This window comes from Pipistrellus kuhlii, unplaced genomic scaffold, assembly GCF_014108245.1.
Source record: "Pipistrellus kuhlii isolate mPipKuh1 unplaced genomic scaffold, mPipKuh1.p scaffold_m20_p_13, whole genome shotgun sequence".
NCBI lineage: Eukaryota > Metazoa > Chordata > Mammalia > Chiroptera > Vespertilionidae > Pipistrellus > Pipistrellus kuhlii.
Window position 1 is genome coordinate 9,052,329 of NW_023425438.1, and position 12,666 is coordinate 9,064,994.

Below are 12,666 nucleotides of genomic sequence, written 5' to 3' on the forward strand. Positions count from 1 at the left end.
GGAGCCAGAAATCTGGAGTTTTATATGGAATATCCCAATTTTTAAGGCCTGGCAACTAATAACAAACAAACAAAATGTTATGATTCCACGTGAGCCAAATAAAACATATCTGTCGTGGGCAGGTGCTCACCAGTTTGTAAAATCTACAATAGAAGACTCAGCTAGTCCCCAAGCCTCATGAAAGTGGCTATGCATCTAGCTTTCCCGCCTCTGTAATGAATGTCCCAGCGTGTTGCCTCACACTGTGAATGCTCCATACAAAGAAGGAAAGCAAATTGATGTCTTCCTTCTGAACTCCTTGTTATTAAGAGTTATATAGTCCACAATATTGCAATAACTATGAATGATGCCAGTTGGGTACTAGAAATATCAAGGGGACTGCTTTGTGCCCTAGCTGGTTTGGCTCAGTGGCTAGGATAGAGCGTCAGCCTGTGGACTCAAGGGTCCTGGGTTGGATTCCCGTCAAGGGCATGTAACTTGGTTGTGGGCACATCCCCAGTAGGGAGTATGCAGGAGACAGCTGATCAATGTTTCTCCCTCATCGATGTTTCTAACTCTTTATCCCTCTCCCTCTCTGTAAAAAATCAATAAAATATATTTTTAAAGGGGGAATGCTTTGTAAAGATATGATTGTCTAACCACTATTTTGTACCTGAAATACAAAATAATATCAAATGTAAAGTGTAATTGGAAAAGAAAAATAAACTAAGTTAACCATGAAAGAAAAGAAAACAAAGAGTTTCCCTAGCTGGTTGGATAGAGCGTCAGCCTGTGGACTGAAGCATCCTGGGTTCGATTCTGGTCAAAGGCACATGCCCGGGTTGCGGCTCGATCCCCAAGAGGGGGTGTGCAGAAAGCAGCCATTCAATAATTCTCTCTCATCATTGATGTCTCTCTCTCTCTCTCCCTTCCTCTCCGAAATCAATAAAAATATATTTAGAAAAAAAGAGTTAATGGGGACTTTGATGGGCATGTTCCTGTGCTCCTGACTCTGCTCTAAAGACTGGTGCTAGAGAGGAGTTGACAGCAGGACCAGACATCCAACCAGAAATCCAAATAAGCCACACACCGCACGGGGGAGATGCTCTCTGGAAAGACACAGAACATCCTTGGGTACTGTCATATCAAACGGACAGGTATCTGCATCTATGATGGAAGTACTTTGCTCTTCTCCCAATGTTTGCTCCCCACCTAGTTGCGGTGGTGTGAACTAGGCAAGCCATGAGTCTTCTTGAATCTCAGTCTCCTGATCTATAAAAAGGAATCATAAATCATAGCTCCTCCTGGCCCCCCCCCCCCCCCCAGGGCTGTGGCGAAGGTTAAACACACTAATATGTGTCCAACAGGGCTTGTTTGGAGGGCCTCACGGATGGGGACGGCAGGGTTCGGTTTCCAGTCAGTGCAGCAGCCACCGTGCTTATCAGTGGCCATGCCTGCCCTCTGGGTACCCTGCCGACTCTCTGCGTTCCCAGCTGTGATCCTGCTTGTCTTTTTGGATCTCCTAGGGCCATGGTTGGCAAACTACGGCTCTTGAGCCACATGAGGCTCTTTGATCCCTTGAGTGTGGCTCTTCCACAAAATACCACGGCCTGGGCAAGTCTATTTTGAAGAAGTGGCTTTAGAAGAAGTTTAAGTTAAAAATGTGGCTCTCAAAAGAAATTTCTATGGTTGTACTGTTGGTATTTGGCTCTGTTGACTAATGAGTTTGCCGACCACTGGCCTAGGGGCTTCACAAAGGCCCTGCACCAAGACCTGATCAACCCCCTACCCCATGTTTATATAATAATACGGGCAGCTTGTGAATGGGATTTCAAAAATATGTGCTTGTGTTGAGCTCTTTTAAGTTGGGTTGTTTCTGAAAAACATTCTGAGTCACCATTTCAGGTGGCTGCATTTATGCCCAAGCCAATGGGCAAAAGGTGGCTATGGATTCAGTCTGGACGGGAGGACCTGCATGGCTGGCACTGGACAGCTGGAACATAAGACACTTGATCACCAAACTATCCAGCTCCCCATTTTTGCAACTCTTCTTTTTTTTCTTATGAGACTGTAAAACTACAGGGACTTTCCAGCTATTTGCATAGGCTCTGGTAAAAGTATCTGACAGATCTAAAAATATTATGAAAAGCATCCGACTATTTTATGTGCCATGAAACGAGAAGCACCAGCTCTTAAAGCTCCTTGCGTGTGAATTGGGACACCAATAAAAATGTCTTCTCCAGACCTCCCCTGAGAACAGTCCGAACCCCAACAGCGGAGCGGTCCTCCTTCCTTCATGCGCCCAGGGCCATTCAGGGGCTAAAGTGACAGTGATAAAAAGTCCTGCCCTCACAGATTCTGTTCTGTAATCTACTTTTTATACGTCCATGGAGAAAGAGAGAGATTACTTAATTTTTACAGATGCAAAATAAAATAAATGCCAGCACATTACAGAGTAAATGCTTGTCAGGGGTGAGGATGGGGGTAGAGGGGAAAGAGAGAAAGGGGGGGCGGGGCATCCTTTTTTTTTTTTTTTCTTTTCTTCATAGCAAAAGGAGTTATTTCTTAGCTTTTATTTCTACAGGTCAGAGTTTTGATTTGCATCCCCAAAGTTTTTAAGTCATAAATCCTCCTATATTTCTCTAAAGGTGTGTTGTGATGTTGTGATGTTGCTCGCTGCATTTATAACTCAAAAGTAATGTCCCTACTCCACCATGGACTTTTGCCTGGATGAGAAACTGGCTTAGGCGTAGGCCTCTGCTCTGTGAGATTCTCCTCCACCTCATGGAGACAACCCAGGCAGGGACAAGTGAAACTCAGGCCGGTCTGCAGACATCACCTGTGTCTGTGGGTTTGTCATCTGTTGGAAGGTGCCAGTCTGGGCACCTATTCATGGAAACAGATTTACAAGGCAAATGGTGAATACTAGTAAACGCAGGTGCCTAGATTCTTGTGAGGTTTTCCCCCTTTCTCCAATAGAGAACGTCTGTGTGTTTACTATTTGTCACATGATCTCAACCCCAAGAGATTTGTGTTTCTGTGTGTTGGCTACTTCTGCTTTATACTAAGGGTACAGCTGGCATCGTTTTGTACACTTAGGGTTTCTCCTCTTTGGTAAATAATCATGTGCTCTAGGAACAGTTGTGGAGAAGGTCTGGGTACCACATTCTATTTTGGTGCCGCAGTTGTAGGGGATTTAGGCTCTCAGAGCTTCAGACAGAGTATTGTTTTTATTTTCCATGGCCAATTAAGGGAAACAAGTCAATTCAATATCGCAGCCAAACTTCAGATGCTACAGTGTTAGAAACCTATACAGAGAAGTTGCTTAGCCAGGATGAGAGAATTTGGTTCAGTTTTGTCCCCCTGACCAAGAGGCAGCCAATGGGAAAAGTCCTCTTCTATGCACCTGCTGTGTCTAAAGGTGCTAGGATCCAGACCCCAGCCAAAGGTGACCTAAAATATGAATGGTTGGTGAACTTCTGTCCAACCCCCATCATTAATAAGTACAGCACCTATTGAGCTCCTAAATATGCCAGGTTTTGTGAAAGGAGCCAGGGACATGTGATGTATAAGTCAGGTAAACAGGGGCCCCTGTTTACCTAACTTATACATCACTTATACATCACATGTCCTCATATTTTGGAGGAAAACAGAGAAAGCACCCGAAAAATAGGCACTTTTGGATTGGGGTTAATCACAGGGGTGGGGAGGGAAGGGGTTTTCCAAGAAAGTGCCAGGCCCGGAAGCAGAGGCAGCAGTTCATAGTGGAAAGTATACGGAGTCCACTATCCCTCAAAGGCAGCTGTGATGTGGATGGAGCTGCATGATAACAAACGGAGAGCCAGAACATGAGTCCTGAAGGGCTTCCCGTATCAGGCTGGGAACTGCATCTAGGGTTTGGGGGAGACCGGTGGTGAGGGCAGATCACAAAGGAGGTCCTTGCATTGCTCCAGGCCTCACCAAGAGCCGTGAGGATAAAGAAAAGCAGTGAGTAGGGCATAAAGAAGGAGGTGATTTATTAAGGAGTGTGATGGAGGAAAGGGAAGGGCAGAAGGCCGTGCTGGAGGGCCTAAGAATTTGAGAAACTAGAGCTGCAGGTGCAGAAATTGCGCCTTAAGTCATGTGGTTAAGGCTATGGGATCCCCACCTCTCATCTTTTGAGAGTTCTCCCTGTCTACTGACAGGAAGTTCACCCTTACCCTCTGCACCCCCGGTAAACTGCAGGGACAGTTCTCTCTTCATCCCCTGGGACATAACGGGAGGAAGAGTTCTTAGCACACACCCCAGTCCCTTGGACTCACCGTGAGCAGGTTGATCAGATCCATGTTGGGCTCTAAGTGGTGGGAGGCGTTCTGCAGGGAGACCAGTTCACTCAGGGTGACAGAGAGCTGGTGCATTTTCACAATGTTCACTTTGTTCTCCTCCGTCCAGTCTGGGAAAATGACATGGACTGCTATCAAGTCTTTCAAGTGCACACCAAGGATGGGGATTTTGAAGCCCTCGCAGTCGGCAAAGGCCTTGCGGTAATTGCAGTAATTGCCATTGGAGGAGACCAGCTCTGTCATTTCATTCCAGTTCTGGGAACAGATGGAAAAGAAGAATTTTCAGACAAGCCTTCCCATTTGCCCATCCCCAGGCCCGCAGTGTGTGGCTAGGAAATTCCTCGGCTACTGAGAGAAGTATCCATTGCACCAATGTTGATACAAGGAAATGTTAAACAGGAACAAGAAAAATGTCATAGGAGTTGGACAGCCTGTTCCATTCTGCTACAACATGCAAATAGCCCACACGTCCACCTACCTATTAGGGAAGCTGGGATGTTCAATATCATATCTATATATGTATTTTATAATGAATGAAAATATTATGGTCCACAAATACATACATGTATTATGTTATCTTTAAGTAGGTAGTATATTAAAATTTCCTAGTTATTCCAAGAAAGCTGTATTTGAGATATATTAGTTGAAGATTAATCTGGGACAGGATGGGGTAGGAAATGTCACACTGAGGTGTGAGACAGCTGTGGTTTTGAACTCTGCCACTCACAGGGTGACCTTGACCAAGTCACTTCACTTTTTAGGGCCTCAGTTCCCTTTTCTATAAGAAAGGGGAGTTCAAATAAGTAATTTTTGAACACACACGGGTGGTACCTAGCTTCTTTGAGCCTCTTTCTTATTATGTTGGATTCATATTCTTCATCAGAGAAATGTCTGCAATCATGCCAACATTAAAAACTTTTAATAAAAAATATGTCTTGCTCTTTATTTGAAATCCAGTACAAAGCTAAAGGAAAATAAAACACATAATGAGCCCTATCATACTTGGAGTGAGTGCGGTGCTTGAGGTCAGACGCCAGTGCTCTGTGGTCTACATCCTCCTGTTTATAGGGACAAGTTATTATTGATTGCCTAACAGCAACCAGACTTTCCTAACAGACTCTAATTTTGATCAGCCTACTCTTTTCCAAAGCAGCCCATGTGACTCTGAGGGAGCTGTTTTCATCCCTAGCTCCAAGGATGGGTTCTGATTTACCATGATCATAACTCCACCCCTCTGGCTTGTGATTGGTTCAGAAACACAGAGCCAATTCATACACTGCATTCCGCTGGCGGCTGTCATTGGTCTGGAAGTAGACATATGACTAGAGCTGGTCCCATATGTCTAAAGAGAAGGTCTTAAATTCCACAGGGCAAAGCTAATTCAAGAAATGTTCTCTGTCTCTGCTTTGCATGAACAAGAGAGTTTAATTTTCTGCATTGATGAAACAACAAAACCAAACAAAATAAAAACTGATACTCAGAAGAAGGCAGTACCATAGCCAGAGCTTTGATCAGACCATGCCTGAAGTCAGCGTTGCCTCTGGACTTCCAGGTATGTGAGAAGATGATCTATTTCCCTATTGTTTAAGCCATTTCAAGAGTTTTAAAAAACGTACAACTGAAAGTGTCCTTACTGATACAGCAAAGTATACTCTTACAAGGAAATCTCTTCATAAGAAGGAAATGTTCTTTTTGTTCAGTAAGGAAAAATATACCTGGCAGAGGATTTGGGAAGTCATCATTTTTTAAGAATACACTTTTACTCCTGACAAATCAGCAATAAATCTGAGGAGTTTCTAGACAAGGCCTGTGTCTCTGGCTTCCATTGCATCTTCTGCTGAATTGAATATAGTGCCATGAGTAGAGCAGGTGTTTAATGACTTCCTTTGAGGAGGGGATGATACCGTGTTTCCCCCCAAAATAAGACATCCTCTGAAAATAAGACCTAGCGCAACTTTGGGAGAAAACAATTAATATAAGACACTGTCTTATTTTCGGGGAAACAGGGTAGGAATGATTTCTGTCTTATTCGCCCTGTAGTCCCTGATTGCATCACAGTGTCTTATCACCTGGGAAGCACCAAATACATACTTGTTGAATATGTACAACTACAATATGTAATGGTATTCAAGGTACTCTTCCTCGGATACTTGCTACCACCTCCAACCCGTTTTTCAGATGGCATGTCCATCCCCTTCCCGTTTCATCCCCCATGTGTAACTCACCATTGTCTAAAAAGAAAACACTCCCCTCTCAGTGACCTTTGTTAAGAGTGTCCTACCCCTAAACAGTTTACGAATGAATGTTTTTACTCAGCATTAGCATCCAAGCCACTGTACCTTGGTAACTTCTGAAGGAAGATGAGAATGGGTCTCTTTGAGGCGTGAAATGGAACTATGACTAAGGCCTCCCACCACTGCCATCAGGGTGTTAAAGTTTTTGAGCTGAAGGAGCTTCTGCAATAAAAAATGTCAACATCAATACTTTCTAGCAATTTCTGAACTCTTCTGTGCTTTCTGAATTACAGGTGAATGCATACACAATTTGATAACAAGGGCATAGGACAAATAATTTTAAAATGAAGTGCAAATAAAATCCATTAGGAAAATATATCAAACATTGCGCATAAAAACAGTGCTTTCAGGTCATTAAAAGCAATTAAAAAGCAATTTTTTTTTTTTGCATGAGAGAAATATGAGTTGTTCATTAAACATGTATGAGTTCCCCTGACTAGTTTGGCTCAGTGGATAGAGTGTCGGCCTATGGACTCAAGAGTCTCAGGTTTGATTCTGGTCAAGGGCATGTGCCTTGGTTGCAGGTAGATCCCCAGAAGCAGGTGTGCAGGAGGCAGCTGATCAATCTTTCTCTCTCATCGATGTTTCTAATTCTCTATCCTTCTCCCTTCCTCTCTGTAAAAAAAAAAAAAAAATCAATCAAATATATTTTAAAAAACCATGTATGAGTAGTTTAATTTCCCTTTATATTATGAACCCCAAGTTTTCCCAATGACTTTTCTCAATAGAGTGCATGGACATCTAGAATGCTGCAAGAACTCCAGTCTCATGACCAAATGTACATACCTTGGCAACATTGATAAACTTTGTGATGACTTCTGCCCTTTGCTGGGGGGTTGGTTTGCTCAGAACCATCAACTGGACCCACTTAGAGATTCCATTAAATAAAGCAATAGATCTCTCCAAAGTTGGGTTATTCTCCAGGCAGCCATGGATGACGTAGCTTTGGTAATCAGTAAACTAGTAAAAGAGACTCGGAATTATAATGAAGTCTTTGCAAAATGCGAAATTAGCATGTTGTATGAAAGAGGTGAGCTATTGTTTTATTATAGCACAATGATTTCTTTCATTTCCCATTTGAGTGGCATCTTAGAAGTTTAGATACACATGTAGCTTTAACATGTTATTTGGCTGTATTTCACTCCCCAACGCAGACATACACTCATTACTAGTACACATGAGGGTGTTGGTAGGGTGAGGAAGGGGTAAGACACATTCTAGTGAAACCTAAAATTGCTGGGTCATAATATTCACCTGGGGCATTTGCTAAAATAGGGGTTTCTGGGAACACCCCAGACCCACAGGGTCATTATCTTCAGAGAAAGAACCTCAGAATCTCCATTTTTCACCCACAACTGGTGATTCCAGTGGTCAGGCAAGTTTGAGATATGATGGCATACATCAAAAAGGAGGAAATGGATATAAATATAATGATTTCAAATTTTATCAATGTTTTATTTTTCCAGGAAAAAAATAGTAATTGAAGTAAGACAGCTCTTTAGTAAAACAGACACATTTTCAGAAAATCAGCATGGATGTTGTCAAATATATACAAGCCTTCTGTCACATAAAGAGTATAGGGGGTTTCCTCTTATAGCCTGCCTGCCGGGAGTCAGTCAAAGGGCCCATCCAAGTAGGATTGCTTAGTGAAAAGAATCGGTCTTTCAGAAATTTATAATTCTAACCTCCTATTCTTCTTTGCAAGAAATAATGTAATTCATTCCCTGGCATCTTGGGAAAGAAGGAGGAGGAGTGACCGCCCCAGAGCTTGGTGAGAGAGACAAAGGCTGCTTGTAACCAACCAACCATTGTGGAAATATTATTATAACAAGTGGGCAGGGAGTAGGTAGCTAGACCACAGTCCAAAGTGAGAAAAGGGTAGAGAAGGAAAGCTATCAAGACAGACTAGGAAAGAAATGTTTAATTCAGGTTCTCCATCCCTGGAAAACAAATACTCTGATGCTGAGATTCTCCTCAAAGCCTTCAATTCCTATGTTCAACCTACACCCATCATTAGGCATTTACACAAATCCCAACCTAAATAAATATTTCTCCCCCCTAACAGGGGGCCTAACAAAATATGTTCACTGGGGAGAAGCCAGCAGACCTAAATAAATCTTGAATGGTTCTATCGGCACTGGGTGTTCAGAAAGTCATGCTTTCATCCTATGAAAGGGGACATTGAAAATACAGCAGCAGAAATATAGCTCCCGCGCCATAAAATAAAGACAGGATAATATTTATTTTCGGTGGAAAGGGATTGTTCCTGTGAATTAAGGGCACTTTTCCAATAGAACACAGTGACAGAGGCTGCCAACATGTCCGGGTATGAAAACGCGGCTCTTAGGAAAGTTGGCATGGAGGTTGTTATCCTTGGAAGAATAAATGTCAGATTTCTTACTGAGATCCTTCGAAAAGATTTATGCTCCAGAAAAGTGAGGTGCTCCGCCAACTCAATGGGCTCCAGATGGTCAAACAGCAGACAGGCTTTCCCCTTCTTGGAGATTTTTTTCCTCTGTGTGACTCTTCTCATCCAATCGTAGGACGGTCTAGAAAAGAGGAGTGAGGCTGGTCAGTGTGTCGAGAGCCCGTTTCCTTCAATGGAAGTTATTAACCTATTGACTCTGTAACTCTTGGTCTGCCTCCAGGGGCTTGTGCAAAATACACGCCCGGTCCTGGGTATTGGAAGAGAAAACCACTGACCCATCACCAGTAGGACATAAACTTCAAGTTGTTTTCCCAGACAGGGTAGATTTGCACTGATCCATCCAGAATCTCTCACTTGGTCTTTCTGGTGGCCAGAAAGGTTTGGAATATAAGGGGGAGGTCAGGACTAGGTCTGTAAATTTGGGAGTTTATCAATATATAGGGAGTGGTTTAAGGCACATGGGGATCACTAGAAGCTGGTTCTCATACTTTGGCAAGATAGGGATCATCAGGCAAGTTTGTTATAAAGAAAGAGGCCTGATTTCACTGCCAGAGATTCTGATTTACTGGGAATGAACCTGAATAATCGTCTGGATTTTTAACAACATCCCCAATGATTCCTGGGCACTCTTGAAGAAGTATTGTAGAAAAATAAAGAACACATATTTGCAAGATGAACACCCGTACTTAGGGTCATAAAATAGTTTTCTCTGTGCAAAGTGAACTGGTTGATATAAAACACTATCCTAATTAGCACCACATTCCTAGTAACAGGTAAGTAGTTCACTGCACAACTATGGTCAACATGTGTACAGCCTCAGGCTGACCTCAGAAGCACCATGGTATAGGGCTTCTCAAACTTGAATGAGCATAGGAATCACTTGGGGATCTTATTCAAGCAGAATTTCCAATTTAGCAGGTTTAGGGTGAGGCCTGAGAGTCGGCATTTCTTTTTCTTTTTTAAAAAATATATTTTATTAATTTTTTACAGAGAGGAAAAGAGAGGAATAGAGAGTTAGAAATATCAATGAGAGAGAATCATTGATCAGCTGCCTCTTGCACACCCTCTACTGGGGATGTGCCCACAACCAAAGTACATGCCCTTGACTGGAATCAAACCCGGGACCTTTCAGTCCGTAGGCTGATGCTCTATCCACTGAGCCAAACTGGTTTTGGTGTGAGAGTTGGCATTTCTATTGAGCTCCCACTTGATGCCAATACTGCCTATCCAGAGACCACACTATGAGTGGCAAGGGCGTAGGGGGGGCATTCACTACATTTAGAAAATATTGAGCATTCATACATGCCAATTGCTTTTACCTACTGCCTTATGTACTGATTAGGTGCGCATAATAACTCTATGAGAAAGGTATGAATCCCATTTTACAAATAAAGAAATGGAAGCTGGGAAAGATGAATCAGGTACAACGATGCTCACGGCAGCAAGACTTTCTCGAAGAAGCACACCTGGATTCTGAAATGGCATGAACAGAGGTCTAGTGAGGTCGTCACCAGCCCCTCCCCCAAACAGAGGACTCATCATGTTTGAAAGAAACTTGGGGCCACTCTTACATGCTGGATATGTCGATGAGACTGACATGTTTTTCATATCCTAGTTGACTGGCTACTTCTCGGAATTCTTCGGTCATGCGGATCAAACCAAGGTCCAAATTAAACTCTGCAGGAAACTTCAGAATCCAGTACCTAAAAGATATCAAATATGTTTCATGACCAGAAGATTTCAAGCTGGACCTCTGTGTAAACTATAGTATCATTTTACAGATTGCATTCAAGAGAGAATTTAGGACCACACCCCTATTAGCAACTCCTATCCCCTACCCATCACATTGAGTCTCACCCTTTCCCTTTAATCAAGAACCCAAATCCTGCCCCACCCTGAGCCCCTCTTTCTGACTCTCTCCAGAAGGAAACCCTTCTCGGCTCATGGCAAGTAGGTGGGAATGTGCATGGTGAGAGAGTAGAAAAGAAGGATTCACTTTCAGGGCTAATTTCATCCTCTACTCACATTTATCTCTGCTTGAGCCCTAGTTCCAAAGAAAGATAAATTCGACCCCCAAGAACAGAGGAGGGCCAATTTTAGCAAAATCAACCAAAGGGAATCTGAGTCCATTTCCTTGTCAAACCGGGTCTGCCTCTTGGGGGAAAGGAGTGTCAACCAGAAGCAGACACTACAAGACAATTAAACTTGTGAGTATACTTACCTCATGAAGTAGCAGATCTTTAATCGAAACTCGTCACAGCTTTCTCCACTGGCATTTCGATACGTGCACGGGTTAAAGAAAAGCTCCTGGCAATTTTTTTTCCTTTGCAGACACCCTGCAGCTTTGATCAATGTAGATGAATTCCTGATAAGAGGGCCGCACTAGGGACCTTTGGCGTATGTGGGCATTCAAATGGGAAGAGAAATGTGTTCTGATGATGTCAGCACTGAATAGTTTATTGCTCTGGGATGTCCTTTTTTAGTCGAGAACAGAAGTCACTTACAAAATTTTACCTTTCTGAGCCCTTACCAAGTGATGACTGTCAGCTATAATTATACTAATGCTACCAACTAGATATCATTTAAAACTGTTAGTATATAGAAGCACCATTTTGGGGGGGAAATTTTTTTTTGAAGTTTTATAATTAGGATTAATGCCTTATATATGTACTTTAATGTCTTTAATATTTAAAAATGACATTGGCAGGTATATTAATACACAGGGTGTGTTGCAATTTATTCTGGTCTATTTACTCACTGTCTTTAATAAATATTTACTGAACTCCTGCTGTAGGCCAGGCACTGTGAGTATGCAGAAGCTAGTGATCTAAAGGGAGGAAAATCTAAAGAAATGTCAGCTCACAGGCAGTTTCAACTGTTATACAATTGGTGCTTTCAGACATTAGGCTATACTATGTCTAAATATCCATCCTAATATGTGTGTCATTTTATTAGCAGGCATACTAATGATGAGCATGCTGTTTAGGGCACATTCTTTGGACAGTGTTTGGATCCTGAGGAGAGATGGGACCAGACTGAGACAATTCCATCCATCCTTCCCTGTGGGCTACCCTCAGTAGTGGGACTCTTAGAAACCTTGAGGCACCAGGAACCAGGATCCTGTTCACTTCCAGGGACCTCTTTTCAGGCTGAAATGTCCCCTTGTCCTCTCCATCATCCCCTTCTGCCTGGAGGCTGTGGGAAGATGGAGGGAAGAAGTGGAAAGCGGAGGAAGCTGGAAGTAAGCAGGCGGAAGCCATTCCATGGGCCCGCCCCCTCTTGGGCTCCCCTGCCCAGTAGGGCCTCTCTCTTATCTGCAGGGCCCCTGGGCATGAAGCAGGCAGAGACTATAGGAACCAATGTTAGCGATTATATGATAACATTAGACATTGGAGAATGAAATGTCCTTATAAATGTGAGACCATTTTCAGTCATTTGGTTTTTAACCATCTTTTAAGACTGCATTATGTACAACTGATGAACTGCTAGAAACCCTTCAAGAATGATATTTTTCCCCCTCTTAAGTCCGAAGGAAACCTGAAATTAACATCAGTCAACAAATTACAATAAACCTGCTAGAATGTTCTTTGTATCTTGACAGTAAGGAAAGATATAAAATCTTAGGTGGTGTTTGTGCCTGAGC

The 12,666-nt window shown here is 42.8% G+C and overlaps 1 protein-coding gene across 4 annotated transcripts in view; it reads right to left on the bottom strand.

The window, feature by feature from the left end:
- Positions 1 to 12,666, bottom strand: part of RASGRP3 (RAS guanyl releasing protein 3) — a 98,867-nt gene that overhangs the window by 24,108 nt on the left and 62,093 nt on the right. For all 4 annotated transcript variants that reach the window (XM_045580533.1, XM_036434777.2, XM_036434773.2 and 1 more), the window contains 6 exons: positions 11,245 to 11,307; positions 10,595 to 10,726; positions 8,997 to 9,144; positions 7,382 to 7,555; positions 6,641 to 6,757; positions 4,281 to 4,556 (listed from right to left, as the gene is read on the bottom strand). In XM_045580533.1, coding sequence (XP_045436489.1) covers positions 4,281 to 4,556; positions 6,641 to 6,757; positions 7,382 to 7,555; positions 8,997 to 9,144; positions 10,595 to 10,726; positions 11,245 to 11,307 — 910 coding nt within the window. The remainder of the gene's footprint in view (positions 1 to 4,280; positions 4,557 to 6,640; positions 6,758 to 7,381; positions 7,556 to 8,996; positions 9,145 to 10,594; positions 10,727 to 11,244; positions 11,308 to 12,666) is intronic.